The 19,240-nt window shown below is 43.5% G+C and overlaps 1 protein-coding gene across 1 annotated transcript; it reads left to right on the plus strand.

The window, feature by feature from the left end:
- The first annotated feature begins 6,877 nt into the window (after positions 1 to 6,877).
- LOC113983086 (tetraspanin-7-like) lies at positions 6,878 to 7,875 on the plus strand. Its single transcript, XM_027711866.2, has one exon. It carries the CDS (start codon positions 7,153 to 7,155, stop codon positions 7,867 to 7,869), a length of 717 nt encoding a protein of 238 aa, XP_027567667.1. The 5' UTR covers positions 6,878 to 7,152; the 3' UTR covers positions 7,870 to 7,875.
- The last annotated feature ends 11,365 nt before the right edge of the window (positions 7,876 to 19,240 follow it).

Below are 19,240 nucleotides of genomic sequence, written 5' to 3' on the forward strand. Positions count from 1 at the left end.
AATGCTGCTGATACGTCACCTCCTGTGTCTCCTCCTGGCTGGAGTCATCCATCGCGCTGTCAACATCCCGCTCCAAGGATGGATGAATCAGCCATCCCAGAACTTATGGGTAACGCTGGCCAAGGCCACTGGCACTGACACTCTATGCCTGGCCTTGACCAGCGCCGGTAGCCCTTTTAAGACATGTCTAGTAGGGATCCCCATTTCTCCATCTGATTGGACCGCGTTTGTATCACAAACGCGGGTCCAGGGATCCCTACCAATGAACTCCCCCAATCTGGCACAAACGATTTCAGCACTTCCCTTCGTAGACACTCCTTTCCAAGAGATTGATCTTTTAGGTTCGCTCCCATCTACCGCTTGTATCATTTTCCACCGTTACACCCAACCCATTCTGTTCACTCCCCTTAATGTTACCGCCTTTAAGCCCATTTATAAAGGGACACACTCTCCGTGGTGCAATGGCTCGGTGGCTACCACTGTACCCACCGAGCACATCCCACGGAACATGAGGCTCCCTAAGGGATTTTTCCTACTGTGTGGAGATCGGGCATGGCCAGGGATTAGAGCCTACCCGGAGGGAGGTCCCTGCACAATAGGAAAACTTGCCCTATTTAATCCGGCTAAATTCTATTTTGAAAATCAATTAGTGCACCAAAAAGAAAGAGCCAAAAGGTCCCTTTCATTTTCCATGGGCGCTCCCCTTCGCTTCCCCAACGCCAAACCCGCTGCTTCTAAGCCAGTAGCCCCTAAACCGCTACCTAAACTTGAAATTACACCCCAACCGATTCGGATACAAAATTCTCTCCCTGCACCTCATATGAACCTTGGAAGGCCTCAGTATTGGCCAACTCCTCTGCCCTTCCCCGAGGACTGTGATTCCAACATTCACATTTGGTCCAGGGTGAAGAACTTCTGGGCGTCTTTCCCTATCCCCGGGATAGGGACAGCGCATGCCCTCTCTCTCCTAACGCACCTTGGATGCTGGTTGACCAAGGAGGCGAATGCAACAACCCAGGCGATAGAGGGCTTGCTCGAGGACACCCAGAAGTTAAAAGAGGTGTCTTTACAAAATCGGGCCGCCATAGATTTCCTTCTCCTGGCACACGGTCACGGGTGCCAGGAATTTGAAGGCATGTGTTGTATGAATTTTTCGGACCACTCCGAGTCCATTCATCAGAGTATCAACCAGCTGAGGGGGTTGGTCCGGGAAATTCATCAAGACAAAGGAGGCGGCCTCGATAGCCTCTTTGATTGGATCAAGCTACCAAATTTCCCCAATTGGACCCGAAAGCTTATTATGTTGTGTGTCCTGTCACTTTTTGGGTTGGTTTCCGTTTGTGCTGTTTTACCCTGTTTAGTTGTATGCCTACGAAAGATGCTGATGAACACCATCGAAGCCAACATTGCTGCCGTTCAAAGAAATAAAGAAGGGGGAGATGTTGGAGGAAATAAAGATGACTGGGAACGATACGAAGCTTGGAGAAAAATATATAATCCCTGAATGGACTCTTATGTACCGGATTTGACCTCTGATACTTATTATGACACTTTCTGGATGTGACAGTTGTACCCCAGTTACCCCCAGTTCACTATTGTATTGTTCTAATGTTATATGTACTCCCAGTTGTTGTTTTTTAAAAATTGTCCACCATGTTGTCCCCTTCTTCTTCCCTCAGTTTTCCCGCTTTTTCCCTGTTTTCCCGCTCCTCTGCCTGCCATTGGCTAGGTTTTGGTGCAGTGCAGAGGTAGCTCCCATTGGTCCTTTCCCCCGGAGATGTCCAAACCCCTCCTCTCCTGACCCAGCTGCCCAATCACCATACTTCCCTAGTTGTCAATCCCATGCTCCTCCCTAGCCCAAGTTCCACCCCTTATCCAACCCTATATAAGTTGTTACCCACCTAATAAAGTCGGCATTGCTTCACCAGACCTTCCACCGTCTCAGAACCCTTATTCGCAGTGCTGTGACCCTATCCCTTTACCCCAGCGGGTCGCGGCACCCAGGTGCTTGGCTGCCAGCCTGATGTAACCCCATTTACTATAACTCTTTGAGCCTGACCCATCAGTCGTTCACCCAATGTATTATGGACTTATCTAGCTGTGTGCTGGGCATTTTGTCCTGAAGGATACTGTGAGATGCAGTATCAAAAGCTGTGCTGAAATAAAAAAAACCCCCACATCTACTGCCTTCCCTTGGTCAGATGGGTGATCTTGTCATAAAAGAAAAATAACGTAGTTTTTAAAAAAAAAAAAAAAAAAAAAAAGGAAAGTTTTCAGCAGTCCTTCATATAGGAAACTCCAGGAAAATTGCCTGTAGTTCTCATAATCTCTATCATGTTAATTAATGCTTTATTGTATACAGGCAAGCTGTAGAATGAATAGTGCAACAGGTATTTTTCAAAGAAAGTTATAGTAAGAATGTTTGAGGTTTTACCATCTCAGGAGAGCTAAACAAGATTCTTCATATCTGAATATCAGAGAAGACAGGCAAGCTGACAAATGATTGCCCTGATTAAAGCAACAATGCCAGTGTGGTGTGTTGTTTGCACATGGACTGTTTCCTTTGAATAAGCTTTTTCTGACCTTTACAGCAGGTAAGAGCAATGCTTGCTTGAGGACAGCGCACTTCATGTGAGCAATTCAAGGAAGCTGTAAAATTCCATGGATCTGGACCCCAAGGCTTGGAAAATCCTCTGTTGCTCTACTGTTGTTGTGTTACAGGAACGCTCTAACCTCAGCAAGGACACAGGTTTCAGTGACCCCAGGATAAGAGTCTGTGTCTCATGGTGCTCTTTAACCAGTCACACAGAGTGTATGTGGTCACCTTGTCCTCTACCTGTGATGGCAATATCTGCCAAAACACAGAAACACAGCAGAGACAAAGAAGATACCTGTGCAGGTGGGAATCAGCTGGAATGCCTGCCTTTTCACTGCACCTCAGTTTTCTGCTAGATGCTTCAGCCATGGCAATTATCCATGGGATTTCCCAGTTCCTCATTCAGGGACCCAGAATGCATAAAGATTGCTTGTAACCAAATATTCCTTTTCCCCATCAACCTTGTGTCAAACACCAGTAGGAAGCAAGGGACTACTGGTAGATATTTGTTGATACAAACACATTACAGGCAACATATTGATCACCTCTACACATCAGGCTGCGTGCACTGTAATTTTAATACAATTGGCAATGACAGATGTTCATTCTATAAAGCTCCACTGAGAATATTACTAAAAATTCTACTGTCCATTGATTACATATAAAAATAAAATTACATGGTGTATTGTGGTCTATTGTATGCATCCAGAGAGGAACAGTCTTCTCCCTTACACCACTATCCTGCATCAGCATATATGAGCTGAAAGCCTCCACTGCTATGATAAAACTAGACAGAGAAGTGGTTGTGCTGTGCAACATGACTCCCTAATTTACTCTAATTTATTCTGTTTTGGATTGGCTACTCCACGATTGGTATCATGGCATTTGTTTAAGATAAGATAGGAAAAGAAAAAGGGGTTTAAAGAAGCAAGGTCTTTAGCTTTCAAACCCAGCAGAGGTGATAAAAAATTACACCAATCAAGTGAAAAATAGAAGAGGTTTTTGCTACAGCAAATCTTGAAAATCTCATTCATATATGGAAATCTGTATTGATAAGTGTATATAAGTATTATATGAATGATGACTTGCTAAGTACACTTAACTGCTGTCAATATGCACATTTTGTAGATCCCATTAAATACTTGATATCCTCAGCTCCTAATCCAGCAAGTGGAAACTGAGAATTAGTAGAAATTCAAATCTTTTTAAGATCAAGTGTAAAATTTGGCAGTGTTTAATCTTGTCTTGTCTTCCCATTGCTTCCTGAAATGAAAAGTTTAAAGATCTACTTCTTTTTTTTATTCCTTTGACATGGTATTTTAATACTTTGCCACAAACCTAGCTTGCATACCATTTTGATATAGTAGTGTTGAAACATATCTGATGTCCAGCACATAATAATTTCCTGTGTGGTAACTGGAAAGTGCACTGAATTTTCCACAACAGACTTGCTCGAGGCATGGATCATATTTTCCTGTAGTTATGGTGAAGGTACAGCTAAAATTAAATTTTGTACTCTATTTTAAGGTTAAAAAACTCATTAGAAGTAAATCATTAATCCAAAGAAGATCTGATCATTGCTATTAATAGTAAAGTAGATGCCCATATGCCCTATATTTTGACTACTTCTACCTGGTGTAATGCATCCCAAGATACCTGTACAAGCCTGTTCTAAAGTATTTTGCCCATCTGCTTTCACTGCAGGGAATTGTAAGGGTAACAGGAAATACTGGTTACTGGTGTTCTTTATTGGTGTTGAAGCCTGTTGAAACAGACAGGCTTCAACAGTGTCCGCAGTGAGCATTCACAAGTTTGTGTGACCCTATGAAAAGGGTCTGTAGCCCCTCATTAGCACTGCCCAACGTAGCTAGTCTAGCCCTTCTCCTGTGGATTTCAGCTGTTTGTGATCCAAGACCTAGTTCTGATAGCACCAGCTCTGAGAAACTTCTGATAAAATTGCTCCATCATGAGAAAGTACAGTGACATGAGATAAGAAACGCAAAACAGCAGCTGGTAGTTTTGAGATATGGCTAGTTGGCAGTTCAAGGATTCAAAAGGAAAAAACACTGCTATAGAAAGGTGTAAAAACCTAAGAGAGAAAACAGGTGGCTGGAATATGGCAACCCATTTCAGGGACAGCAAGGACTTTTCTCTGCATGGCTGACAGATGGCTGGCCAGCAGAGACTCACAGAAGAAATACAGCTTCAGGAATGTCACCTTCAGAGCTCCCAAAACGGAATGTTCACTTAGGTGTGAAACTGTGAAAATTATCACCTTTTAGCCTTTGGTTATGAAATTCCACACCTGCAGACCTCTAGTTTGTCTTTGCCATGAGCTTTTATTCTTCACTGTCAATATAACTCATATTACTCATAGTGCTAAAATGAGTAATATTATGCAATGTACTGGGGAGCACTTCTATAGCATGGAAATCATCATTCCTAAAACATCTTGACATGAAGATCTGGGAATCTTTAGAGAAGATTTGAGAATCTGAGGAATTAGTTCAGACTTGATCTGTCAAGAAACTGATGAAGAGCCTAAAGTTGTAAAATGGTGAAAGAGAACCTGCAAAACACAGGAATGATAACATCCTCCTGCTAATTAAATTATGAAGGCCTCTAATAATTGGAACAGGTGATGTTCCAATTATGATTATTTTATAGTAATGCTTTGGCAACTATGAGTTTCTGGTAGTATGTTACACAAGTGTATTAAAATGTGATACATAAAGCAACTCCCTTCCTTCCCTAATTCTGTAGCAGAAAGAAAGCAACCAAATGCTACCAGTGAAACACAATTAAACCTCAGAATTCAGTCCCAAAGGAGTTTGACAGAGATGTGAACCACAGGGTACTCTGACCTGATTTTTTGGTCTGACTGTTGCATATACAAACTAAACCTCTCAATCTCACTTGAAGTTGTATCAGTGGAAATTCAAACACTTATCCTTGTCCCAGGATAAGGAATTATGGGGAAAAGGAAAAGAAAAAAAAGACTGAGAATTTGAAGTGCACAGTGATCCAGTAAACTGCAGAGATTAAAGATCTTTCACCAATGAATGAAAATGAAATAAACATTTTATCAATATAAACATTATAGAACTCTGATAGTATATTAGCATATGACAAAATTAATTCCTCGAGCACCTGAAGACATATAAAAGTTAGCTCTATGTGTTGCAATGCTTTGAGTAGTTTCTGTATTCAGTGCAAAGACCCATAGTAAGGAAGATGGCACAAAATCTCGAACTGAAGAGTGCTACATACCTCTTGTGGTGTTGTCAAGAAAGGCTAAAGAGAAACTAGTCTCTTAGTATGGTCAAAGGCTCATTAAGCAGTGAATTACCACTGGGGATGCTACTCTACCTCTGACTTATTTTTTGTTTTTGTTGTTGTTTGTTTGTTTGTTTTTGTTTGTTTGTTTTCAATCTGGCTTGTAGGAGTAGCATATCTTTTGCAATGAAACCGCATCGATGGTGGAATCTCTTCTCCGACCTTCCTGGGCTGCTTGTTATATAACAGTGCCTGGCCGTGCTTTAATGCCTTCTCAGCGGCTCAGTGTTATCAGGGGCTAAATCAAATGAATATTTAACAGGGTCAGGTCCCCGGAAAAATAGTTTCCATCTGGGAAAATCTAAACTGACTGACTGACTGAATGTGTAGTTAGTTAATATTCAGGTACTGATCTATGCTTATTTCTACCAAGTGTCCTATTAGGATGGCTTGATGCAGTATAAGAAATAAACCCAAAACCTGTCGTTTCATAGATTTCTTATGCTTCCTGTTGGTTATTTGTGTGTTTTTTAGGTGTTACTCCTAATGCTTATAAGAAAAAGCTTAGTCCCTTGCCCAGGGCTGCAGCATATTCCACTGAAGTTTAACCTCGAGCTTTCCGCCAGCAGAATCTTTTCAGCTGAGGGTCTGCAGTGCCGCGGGCAGAGGGAGCTGCCGGTCCACCTACACGCACCCATTTACTTCACCTCAAACCTCGGGAAAGAGCCCTAAGGAGCGCCTGTACGGGCTCTTCCCTGCGGGTCCCGCTGTTTGCTGGGTACGCACTAACCTGAGGAGGCTGCTCGACTAAAAGAGGCTGGGGAGAGGGGAGGAGCCCCCGGGAGCCCCCGGTACGGCACGGGGAGACGAGAGCGGACCCTGGCCCGGCAGGCTGCCCGCTGGGGCCGGCTCGTCCCGCTCCGCCGAGCCCCTCAGGACGGACAAGCACCTCCGCCGCGGCCGCGCCCCCGCCCGGGCCCTCAAAAAGGGGACGGGGCGGAGGAGAGGCGCGACTCGCACCGGCTGCCGCGGGGGAGCTGCACCGGGCCCGCACCCACGGCTGCCCGGGGAACTGCCGGGACCCGCACGCACCTCGAACACCGCCGAGGCTCCCGCTGCTCTGTGCAGCTCGGCGGCACCGACTGCACCGGCAGCACCGGCGGCACCGACGGCCGCGGGACACCCGCACTACCCAGCGGTACCGACGGCACCGACAGCCGACGTTCCCCCGCACCGTGACCGCCACCGCCCGCCCGCCGGCACCAGGGCCCAAGGGCACCATGACCCTGCTCAAGCTGTCCCTCATGGCCTTCAGCTTCGTCTTCTGGGCAGCGGGGCTGACCATGCTCATCATCGGCCTCTGGGCCAAGGTGTCTCTGGGCAGCTACCTGGCGCTGTCGGCCAGCGACTATCCCAGCGCCCCCGCCATCCTCTTAGCCACCGGCGCCGCCGTCATCATCTGGGGCTTCCTGGGATGCTTCGGCGCCGCCACGGAGCACCGGGGGCTCCTGCGCGCCTACAGCGCGTTCCTGACGGTCGTGCTGGCGGCCGGGCTGGCGGCCGGGCTCTCCGCGCTACTGTACCGCCAGACCCTGGCGCACGGCTTCCAGGAGGGGCTGCGCCAGGCACTGCTGGCATACGGGGAGGACGAGCGGGTGGCGGACGCCCTGGACGCGCTGCAGCGCGCCTTGTCCTGCTGCGGGGTGCAGAGCTACCGCGACTGGCTCGCCTCGCCCTGGGGGCTGGAGCAGAACGGGTCGGTGCCGCTCAGTTGCTGTCGGGCCCGCCGGGGCTGCCAGCGCAGCCCGCCCGACGCTCGAAGGCTGCACCGCGACGGCTGCTTCGCCAAGGTGTCGGCCTTCATCGACAGCAACATGTCTTATGTTGCCACCGCTGCCCTGGGACTGGCACTGCTGCAGCTCATCGGCATTGTGCTGGCCTGCTTGCTGGCTGCCCGCGTCCCTGCTGGCCTGCTGGGCACCACCACCCCTCGCTGAAGTCCCCCCACTCCTGTCCCTTGTCCTCTCCAGCTCCCTTCTTTCCTCTAGAACTGAGTGCACCCCACTGGGAAAATCCTCCCTTCATATACACCACTTTCACCTGAGCATCCTTCTCCAGGCTCCATTTCTCCTCTGGAGCCCGTGTCAGATGTGTGTCAATGCTACGGGCATCTCCACAGCCCTTCAGAAGGGAAGGTGCTGGGAAGACATCTCCTGGCCTGGCCATGTCCCACTGCTCTCCTGGAGCCTCTGGATTTTTTCTGCAGAGAGCGGTGGCAGCATGGACAGACAGGGCTCTGGGACAGCAGGGGCTCCTGGGGCAAGGCTGACTGGTTTTCTGGGTGATGTAAATACCCAAGACACTGAAATGTGAGGCAGGAAAGAGGAGAGGGTTTGGGAGAGCAAGAGAGGTGTCTCTCAACATTACACTATATGAGTATTCCTTGGAGACTGGAAATGGTGTTACTGGAAAACTGCTAGAGTGCACGAGGGGCAGGTCTGGTCCAGGGGCACCTAGGTAACCATGCCAGAAGCTGACACTGGGAGCTGCTTGAGGGACTGTCCAGCGTCGTGCACCCCATTGCTGCTAAGATTTGCCACCATTGCTGTGAGCGGATTCAAGCTGCCACGGGTGCTTTTCCTGCTGTGGTGTTTCCAATGCTGATCTCGATCTAAAGGTGGAGCTGCAGCTCTGTTACTCCCTCCTTCAGGATGTGCCTATCCTCTTAGCCAGTGCGTCGCCGATTATGTCTTTGCAGTGCTGCAAAGACCTTAAACGCGGGTCCTTGTCATTCAAGAAGATGGCAAAGACTGTAGGATCAGATCTAAGGAGGGATGGCAAGAGAAGGAAAGGGCTCGTTGCCCTTCAGAAGTTTCTTTTGGACTTTTGAAGTGAACTTCAGGGTGAGTGGAACAGACTGTTTTATAGAAGGGTTTCTACAAACAGCCCTCAGACTCTGACATTTTTCCTTTCTCAAAGGATCTGTCTCTGAAGTGTGCCCCCACCTACATTTTTGAAGCCAGATCTGTACAACCTGAGAGTAAATGGAGGACCCCGAAGACTTGCTATCCTGAGTTTGTTCAGATCAGATAGCAGTACAAATCTACAGGATTTTGGTTTTTTTTCACAACAGTTCTGGGTTTGCATTTGGAGTTTGAGAAAAAGCAAGCCCTGTACTTGAGAGGGTCCTGAACTTTCAGAGCTTCACTCCTGCTTCTTCCCGTGTCCTTAAAACCTGTGAACTCGACTTTTACATGTTTCTCTACCTTGCAGCACAAAGACATGGCCCTCTTACCCAGCAAACTGGGGAAGAAGAATTTCAGAAAAGAGCCAGGAACCACAAAGGAACTCCAGGATGTGGCATCTCTCAGGAATGTGACTAGCAAAGCTGTGGAGAATGGTCAAATGCCAACAAATACAAGCAGGGCAAGAAATCTTGAGTGAAAAAGATGACTAATAGCTTCATGGGAGGAATGGTGTAACCTCGGGGGAAAGGGGATTAACATCATCCCTTTTTTCAGATATTAGGTGGCTGTTTAGCCACATTCCAGATAAAGAGTGCAATGCGAACAGCCTTCTCAGTCATTTGGGTATTCATCTGCACAGGTGAACCCTGGAAATTTGTTGAAAATCTCTCTTTATAGAGAAAACAATGCTTCATTTTTAGGGCTGATGTTTATTGTTTATTATTTACATAATGTATTTTTAAATTTTTGTTTGTAAATGTCCCTTTTTTTAAATTATGCATTAGTGGAACCCCTGTTATTTTCTGGAAGTCAACATTATTTTGTACAATTTTAACAATGGACAAAAAGTATAGTTGTTATAGGTACTTGAGAAATGAAGTTTAGCAAATGCTAAGAGCAAAATAAATCACTATTTCAACTCCAATAAAGTATTTACATTTCCATATGTCTCCACATGGTTCAACTAAGTGCAAATGAAATGAAGTGTACATTGAAATGTAAAGACAGTAGAACGTTAGTAGAATGTTGTAGTTTTTGTTTCTGTTTTTTTCCAGAAATCCATTATAGAAGTAATAAAACAGGTGTTGTGGGGAGTATGGGAAAGGGACATGGAGTTGCACTGGGTTTATTAAAAAAGTATTCTTTATTGGAGTCAATAGGCTCTGAAAATTTACAAGAATATGATATTGCTCTTTTTTTACTCCACTGATTACTGAAATTATTTCTGATTTTCACCCTTATTGCTTTGTATGACACGTAGCAGTCAGTCAGAATGAAGTACACTGTTAAAACACATTCAAGCAAAACCCTTGTGTAGATATGCAATTCAGTGAATTTGTTCGGGTTTTAAGTTGCTGAGAATATCAAAATAGGAATGAAACTAAGTTTCAAGCGTACAAGTGTATGTCTGTATGATGGTCCAGTCTGAATCTGAGGACATCAACTTAGTGTAATGAATAATTAAAAATGTAAACCATCGCTCTGCACTCTTGGCCTCACTGAAATAGGATAAACCTTGGCAGCGACAATGTAAATGCTAAGTATACTTATATCATCAAAGATTTCATGGACTGGCTGTGACTGTTAGTTGAATGTTTATTGCCAGTTGAATGTTTATTGCCTAGAATTAACAACATTAACTTTTGTAGATGTGTGAAAGAAGTGTCATTCTTCTCTAATTAATTCCCAAAATAAGAGATTCCCAGTAGCTCTTTGAGTTGTCCTGAATTCTTTGTGCCCAGTGCCCAAATCTTACTTTAATTTTAAAATTTATCTAGATTCAGTATTATTTTGTTCTGGATGGCCAGAATAACTGTAACTGGAAAATGTTAGAGTGGACAGCGCTACCTACTGCTTGCTGGAATATGTATTTGTTTTCTGTCATTCTTTCAAATTTAAATTCTCTCATCAAAATGGCATATTACACTAAAGATGAGTCCATCTTTTAAGAAAAGCTAATATCAATTTTAAAATTGGTGGTTATTCAAATTAGTATAGGAGCAAGCTGTGTTGCAGTTGTAGAAACAATAGCTCTGTTGTTTGGACAAAGTGAGATTTAGGATTAACAAGGGTGGTAAGATTAGACTCTTGTTATGAAACAAGGACTATTTTATAACATTGATCTAGAATGCCAAGAATACAAATCTTTCAGACTTCAAAAGTGGTTGACATTTTGTCCAACGTGAATTATTTACTGTAGCTGAACTCTGTGTTACAGATAATCAGAACTTAAAATGGCCTCTATAACTGATTCTGAATTTTTAGATAAGAGATGGCTTTCCTGGAATTAGAAAACTTAAACAGTAACAGTAAGATTGGGTAGGTCAGAGAAGAAAAAAGGTTACTTTTGTTAAAGTGTAGTTTTCATGTTTATTTATGTATTCATCTTCTTTATCGTTATCTTCTTTCTTCTGGGGAAAATACAATCGTGCTATCATTAAGCAGCTGATATTGTATAAAACCATTGACAAGAATAGTACTCATCTAAGATTTCCACAGATAAATTACAGTAAAGATGCTCTTTTTCTTAAATCCAATAACCTACAGGAGATTTTGATAAATCAGGTGGCATAGGAACTGAGAAGGAAATGCAGTGTTTTCCCAGTTGAATGTTTTAGGTTCCAATAAAAAAGGCATATCCATGGAAAATTTGGGCACCTAAGAAGTCTTACCACAGTCTTGTTCTGAAGCACCACAAAATATTGGTCAGGAACTTAAAATATAAGTCACACAACTAATAGAATTCAATACTTTCTTTTAATCTGAAAAGACTTTTGACCACTGTAGTTAATACTTCATTGCTCATGCACCCATTATGCTCCAAAATGGTAAAAATACATATTTCTTCTCAACTCTATTTGATTCAAACACACAAATTTCACTCTGTTCAATATGCGATTTTAGTTTGCTTTTCTCAGTAGTTGTGCTGGAGTATTATGTCATGTTACTTGGCATAGTGTGCTTGTGTTTCAGTAATCCCAGGTACTGTCATTCTTGCCTAGAAACTTTCAGAAGAGATAGAGGTGGAGATCAAGGTGGATGCAGTAGCACCTTGACTTTCAGTGCAGAGTTCAGCCAAAATAATAATGAAAGTAAAGGACAAATCCAACAGCTAAATATACCTGTCTCATAATTTTGAATAGATCTGCTCACTGAAACTGTTAAAGGAAACACCAGGAGGACTAGGGAGTAAGCAGAATTGGAAATTCATTAATATTGCAAAACTTTCCACTAGTGTGGCATGTTCACTCTTTCTTGTCCATTTTGCCCTTCCGCCTACCTCTGTAACTCCACTTCTTATGCCTGGAGCATAATTATCTGTAACTCTCATCTCAGTTATTAGTGTTCTGCTGCCTTAGGAGTTCCCTTGAACCAACTCCTCTTTCTTTTTCTAGCTTCACATCCCAGGAGTCAAGCAGTCCTTCCAGGTCTGAGCTCCTTGTTGGATATGTTTTTGAAAAGAAGTGTCTTGATCTGCCTGGTTTTAGTAACAGCAGTTTTCTAGCACTAGTAGTCACCTTTATGTTTTTTAATCATATGAAAAATTTGGCAGAAAGGTATAATTAAATAATAATTCCAGAAGTTATTGTTCTAGTAGATATTTGTTTCTTACCAAAGCAACACCCCTTCCTCCCCACCCTGCATATATCATCTTTGTTGTCTTGATGGTATTGTTTGTAGTTGCTGTTGTTTCGTTAGAATGATAATACTCAGGGAAACTTAGGCAGAAGCTAAACTAATTACTTTACAAGGAAATAAGTGGGTTTGGACCAGTTCTAGTGATTACGTTAATAATTTAGTTAATAAAGTTTAGAAGGTACCATTGAGCAAAGTCATCAGAAATTAAATATGTCATCAGATGTTTTCTAGAGAGAGTAGAGGTAGAAAATCAAGCTCCCAGAAAATGAGCCCCGTAGTTTGAAAGCAGAACAGAGATTAATTTTAAGTCTCCTGGTAAAGGCCATTGAGACATACACCTGGTTAATACAGCTGTCACTAACAAGTAGAAATGAAGATGTGAGTGCTGTTTCAAAGCCAGCTTTCTAGCATATGTTGTATATGCCATGCTTCCAGTGTGTCAGGGATGTCATCTTTTATTTCCATTCTGTGTGATGTTCCTTGTGTACTTATGACATTCACATTTATTCATTACTCAGTTTTTGGCTCAAGACATTTTTTGTTCTTTTGCTTTTTCAGGAGGCTTAGCAATGGTGTTGAAGCACCATTCTGTCCCTGACAGTGGAGCCAGTAAGATTTCTGCAGTGCTTCCTACATATTTCACCCTTAAAAAAACAGGACAGCACTATTTTTCTCAGAGTTTGCCCTGTGCAATATCTTGTTTGCTTCTAATTTATGATATGAAACACAGATTAATCAGCTTGCCCACAGAGACTTCTATCATAAAAAAGCATTGCTTGCCTTTAAGCCATTTGTTTTTCAGAGTTTTCTCAATGGTACCATCTAAGCTTCATTAATGTAATTCCCTGATGCTGCTTCCTCTCCAGCTTTTAATTATGACATTGTAGTACAATGGTCAGCTCCCTATTAGTTGTTACATTTCTGTGAACTTAATATTTTTGTTCTTTCCCCTGGCTTATATCACATTGATTATTTCTATCCTGTGTATAGATGTTTTCAATGCGTACTGTTCTGCTTCAAATGAGATTTAAAAAGCATTTGACACCCTAAGTGTCATATTTAGCTTGATCCAAATTATTACAATACTGAGTCCTGGGACTCTTTTCCAGAGCTGGTGGGCATAAAACTGTAAGCCATCAGGAACTTCAAATAAAATTTATTCCACAAAAGTACGGTCCTTAAGTTCTTTTGTTCTATAGCACTATTAGTGGAGACCTATACACATGAGCATAGAAAGCATGATTGTGCATGTGTACAGTAGTGTGTGCACATACCTTTGTATATCACTGGCCCCAGGCTCTGCCATTAGACATTATGACTGAGGTGGCAGAAACACAGACAGCATCTTCAGGGTTTCAACCAGAGCTGTCCTTTTTCCACAGAAAAGGCCAAGACAGCTACTAGAAAATGAACAATTTCACCAAGGATAGTGCAGATGAAAGCACCAGGAATCAGCCACTATTGTGTTTTCTTTGAAGGCACTCATCCTTCCAAAGCCTGGAAAGGCCGTGCAGACCAGCCCAGTGCAGTGAAGGGTTCATGGTCAAGGCATCTGACACTAATCAGATGTCACATATCAGCCCATAGAAAGTTTGTGGTGTGCTCTGTTACCAGTCCTTGTGCCCTGCTGGTGGCAGAAAGGTCAGACACTGCTTAAAGAAACCATGAAGCCCAGGGCCCATGTGAACCTGTGTGGTGGTTTGAGATCCCCAAAATCCAATTCCTGAGTCCAAGTCCCCCTCCCACATCTCACCCCAGTGTGAGATGGGTTTTCCAGACACAACACAAGACTCAATATGGGGGGAAGGGAATTATATTACAATCACTATACAAATAAATATTATAATACATCATATACATAATCTTAACTATTTTTCCTATGATGAAGCAGTATTTACATTGGATCAAATCTCTTCTCCCTCCAATAAAAGTCCAGAAGGGAAGAAGGAAAAGATCCTTTCCACGTTCAAGACAGCAGTCTCTCCTCCTCAATGCAAAAGTTGTAGTTGGATCTCTTTCCAATACACACAAGGGGGTCTCCTCTCACCCCTCTCAGCCCTTCGACTCCAAGTGAAGGTTTCTCTTCTGTGGACTGTGATAGCTGGGACAAAAGCTCGCCTCACCACGTGATATCACGAAGCGCAGGGGTCTTTGTGACAGTCCCTTTCCTCAGGGGGTTTACCTCTGAGTCAGAACGTCTCGGGCAGCTTTCAGTTGAAAGTCTTTGCCTCAAGAGTTCTAACAGAGCTCCTGTGCTCTGTCTAAGGCTGCCAGCTTGGCAGCAGCAGAGGGGGGGCAGGCCACTTCCCCCACATTCCTTCTGGCCATCCCGGTCCAGCTCCGGGATGTCTGAGCTCCTTAGCTCCTCTCTCCGGTACTGTTACGTTCCAAGACTCCCCTCAAGTGGGAGTCCACCACCCCTCCTCTCTAGGAGGTGTCTCAAAAGGGTTTTGGGGGTTTTTGGTTCAGTTCTTACCCCAAAACTCTGTCCATAGAGCTTAGTTCTCTCTCTCTCTCTCTCTCTCCATTAGAGATCTCTGTCTCTCTGCTTAGCTGCATGCTTGTTTCTGCTACTTTTTCTTATCTCTTGGCTTTCTGCCACAGTTCTTTGCTCACTGCTGCTTCTTCCGCCTCTCCTGCTGCCCACTCACAGTGGAGTAAAACTCCCAGCTTCTCAGTTACAGACCTCGGTCCAGTTTAACACTGTTTTCGAGTTTCTGCAACCGCCAGCTGGGGGCTCCTGCCCCTTCCTCATGGCTTCACAACATGGCCACTCTCCTCTTCAACTACCTCATCATCCTTCTTTTCCGGTTTGGTGTGATATGTTTTAATTTTGCAGGAGCGCTGATTGGGTCAACACCAAGAGAGACACCACCCCCTTGGGGGTTACCATTTTTTTTAACTCCAGGGGGAAAAAACACTTTTTTCCCCACTACAACCTGTTAACTTGGGTATGGGAAGAGAGAAGGTGGCATTAATATCTTATATATGATACATATATAGGTAGATGTTGATATATGGCTGCTGATACGTTTGCCTGCATAGTGTGCTGTGGAAATCTCTCTGAGAGCCCTATGCTCTCCTTGCTCAGACAGAAGCCCTACTATGGAGAGAAGCATCTTTACTGCCTGGCTTCATCAAGTTGCCTGGCTCTGATGGGGCACAGACTCTGCGTGAGAAGCAGTTTTATCAGGGTGGGTGTCAGTCTCTTTTCCCAAGTAACAGCGAGATGATGAGGGGAAATGGCCTCAAGTTGCAGCAGGGGAGTTTTAGATTAGATATTAAGAAAAATTTCTTCATCAAAAGGGTTGTCAAGCATGGGAACAGGCTGCCCAGGGAAGTGATTGATTCACCATCCCTGGAGGTATTTAAAAGACATGTAGATGTGGTACTCAGGGACATGGTTTAGTAGTGGAGTTGGCAGGGTTAAGTTTATGATTGAACTTGATGATCTTAAAGGTCTCTTCCAGCCTAAATTATTCTATTACTCTATGTTTACAGTCAGGTGTTTAGCAGAGAGTGGTTTCATTCAGTGCTGAGTTCCCAATAATCAACATAATTTAGCACAGCCACCTGTGCAACATAATCAGCTGGAACAAATTCTTGCTCTGTTCTGACCCAAAAGAAAAAAAACCCCAAACCTTAATGTTTAATACAGAATTTCAAATATTTATATCCATTCTGTTAATAGCACTAACTCCTGCAGTTTGTGAGATGCCTTGCAACTCTCATTCTTAGCTATAATATACATCCCAATCCAAGACAAATTTGGATTCTTTTTCCAGTTTTGTTTAAGATTGGAAAATCTATATAAAATACAGTTCTAGGGTTTACTACACCTTTTCTCCTTTTTTCTTCCCCCCCCCATTCATTAAAGAAAACATAATTACAACCTCACAACCGTCACATTTTCTGGTTTCTACTCCTAGTTGAAACTACATCCCTTTGTAGTTCTACAGGATACTCTACTCCCAAGAGTATTTGTCTTATGAATTGCGCTATCATCAACTTTTTGCTAAGGCTGTACTTTTATTGAAAATGCCTATTTCATTAAACACACGTTAACTGAGGCCAAAGCCTTCATGTTTTTTGACCTCAGTACTTTTGTATTAACACTTATGATCCAGAAGTCCAGAAGTCATTAGTTTTTACAATATTAAGAGGACTGCCCACATACTTTTAAAAAATCACTTCCAGGGCACTTCAGGTTTGTACTTTCTGTGGAAGACCGAGACATAATGTGACAGCTTTTTGTTCCACATTTGAGTTCAGATTTGGCAAGACATTGGGTAAAACAAGAGATAAAAAGGCAATTTTGAGAGATTCTGGGGACTGGGTGTGTTTGAAGTAAATAACCAGTATCTTGATGTCCCATTTCTTATCTGCCACTTGTCATCATTTCACAACATGATGGTTCTTCCATGACATACCACTCTCCCACCCAGAGATATTAAGATGTTTTTAAACCCACTGTTGGAGAGAGTTTGAGGTCTGTGCAGAGTGAAAGCTAGAGAGAGACAGAGGCAAGTCAGAAGGGGTAAGCACATGGCAGGAGAGGTCTGCAGAACCACAACAGCATTTAAGGGAGATGGCTGAGTTCAGGGTGTAGAAAGTAGCAATGTAGGACTCTCTGGTTGTGACACATGCCATTTTCTGGGATGTTGACTCCAAGTAAGCCACTTATGAGAGCAGATGTCAGTCTGACCAACTGGACCAAACTGGTTTTGTTTTTTTTTCCCTCAGGGCAAATTTTCCAAAGTTAAAAGTTGTAAGAGTTTCCCTACTCTGACAACCACAGAGAACTGTAGCCAGCAGGACCAAAGAGAAGATGAATTGTTTGTCTCTGGCACTCATGAGGTTGTGTTGTGTCCAGTTTTGGACAAGAGATGACAAATTGTGACTCATCTCGCTGAGGATCAGCAAGCTTTGTTGAGGAGATGGAGAGCATGATATATGAGGAGAGGGTGAGGGACCTGGCTTTGTTCAGCCTGGAGAAGAAAAGGTTTGGTGGGGCATCAAATTGCTGTCTTCACTTGTCTTGTGGTATGATTTTAGGATGCCCAATATGCAGTTCTCTGGGTATCAGAGTTGTCTACATTTGCAGATCCTGCACTCCCGTATTTAATCACACATGGTCACTTGTAGGAACTGAGGCACATGATAGCCACACTTCAGGTCTGAGGCAAAACTGAGGGGGAAAGAACAACAACTACAGGAGCAAACACAGTGTGTGGGATATTGCCGCTGGGCAGCCACTGCATTGCAATCTGTCTTTGTTTGCAAGGAAGGTGAATACTTAATTTCAGTCCCACTATGTCAGAGACAAAACACAGTGATTTTTCTCACTGCCTTATCCAGCCATTTCAGGACAAGTCAGCTAACATTTGCATCCAGAGATTTTGTACATCATTCATCATCTATTCCTACTCTAAAGCTGGACTCACTGATTTGAAGCTGTGCCGAGTGGAGGCACTTGGGATGAAGTGGTATGAGTTCCTATTGTGCAGTTGTCCTTCCCTCACCCATTCCTGAGGTTGTTTTCCACTTAAAAGGGACTGAAGAACCATGGCATAGCCAGAAGCAGAAACCCAGAGGAACCCAGCACAGACATCTCAGCTGGTGAGTCCTATATAAATCTGTCCAGCTGGGGAAGAGAACATGCTGGCGTCGCTAACCCTGCTTCTGGTTGCAGTGATGGCTCCCACAGAGCTGACTGAAGCATCTCTGCATGCCACTTCTGGGGTTTACTCACTGTGGTTACCAGCTTGGATGAGTCTGTACCCATTGTGGACACCAGTCAAACCACTGTTTCATAGAAGGATTGAATGAAACCTCTTGAAAAATATAACCAAATGTTAAACAATAGTCACTGAGTACTAACAGATGTGACAGACCAGTCAAGTGTTAAGGCCTTGCCTTGGCATGCAGCAGCTTTCGTACTAGAATATGGCTAAACATAATCATGCATTTTTATTTTCTGTATCACAGGAATGTGTTACACACTCTGAAGAGGCAAGGGTAACTGCTGATTGCAAATGTGTTAGAAATTCTAACCTGTTAAGAGAATCTTGGTCTTGAAAGTACGCTACTATGTTTTCTGGAACATTTCAGTTGTATTTTGTTTACAATAAATTCAGTAGAATTATTGGATTCTGCATTAGTTGTCCTGCACTTACTGAACAGTATGCCTTAAGCTTATAGTTGTGTGCTTTTATTCATGTGGATGCATTTTAGAAAGCAGAAGACCAAAGGTCTCATCTCAAGAGGTACCCTTAGGCACTCTGCTGCAGTACACTGCTTGCTGGGGCAATGCTCTTTGGGAAACAGGAATTTTACAGGCAAAGCAAGAAGTTTTCCTTTTAGTGAAATTCTTTGTGCAGCAGTAGGATGCAAGCAAATTCAAGGAGTAATGTTGTTGAACACTGACTTTCAGCTTGGCCCTGAGAGGACAGACATTGCTCTGAAGAGACTCATATCTTTCATGTACTCATTTGTGTACACAGGAGAAATAGGAGGCAGTGACACAGTCACCTTTTCTCATGTGTTCGTTGTTAGGCAGTTTAGATGGCTTTCAAATGCTCAGGGAAGATTACTGACTTTACAGGGGCAGTAAATTAACATAAACAAATAAATAAATAAAAATCTTAGATGTCCAGAATTGATCAGTCATTTCTAAACCAGTTCTCATCTGGCAAAAGACTGTACAACATGAGAATGGCAGCCTGCACAGACCTGATCTTTCTGTTTTTCTAGTAAGGCAAGT

This window comes from Pipra filicauda, unplaced genomic scaffold (genome assembly GCF_003945595.2).
Source record: "Pipra filicauda isolate LSUMZ 115617 unplaced genomic scaffold, ASM394559v2 scaffold52_size3558583_pilon, whole genome shotgun sequence".
NCBI lineage: Eukaryota > Metazoa > Chordata > Aves > Passeriformes > Pipridae > Pipra > Pipra filicauda.

Coding starts and splice junctions, on each gene's coding strand:
- LOC113983086 (XM_027711866.2), top strand. CDS start 7,153: ATGACCCTGCTCAAGCTGTCCCTCATGGCCTTCAGCTTCGTCTTCTGG.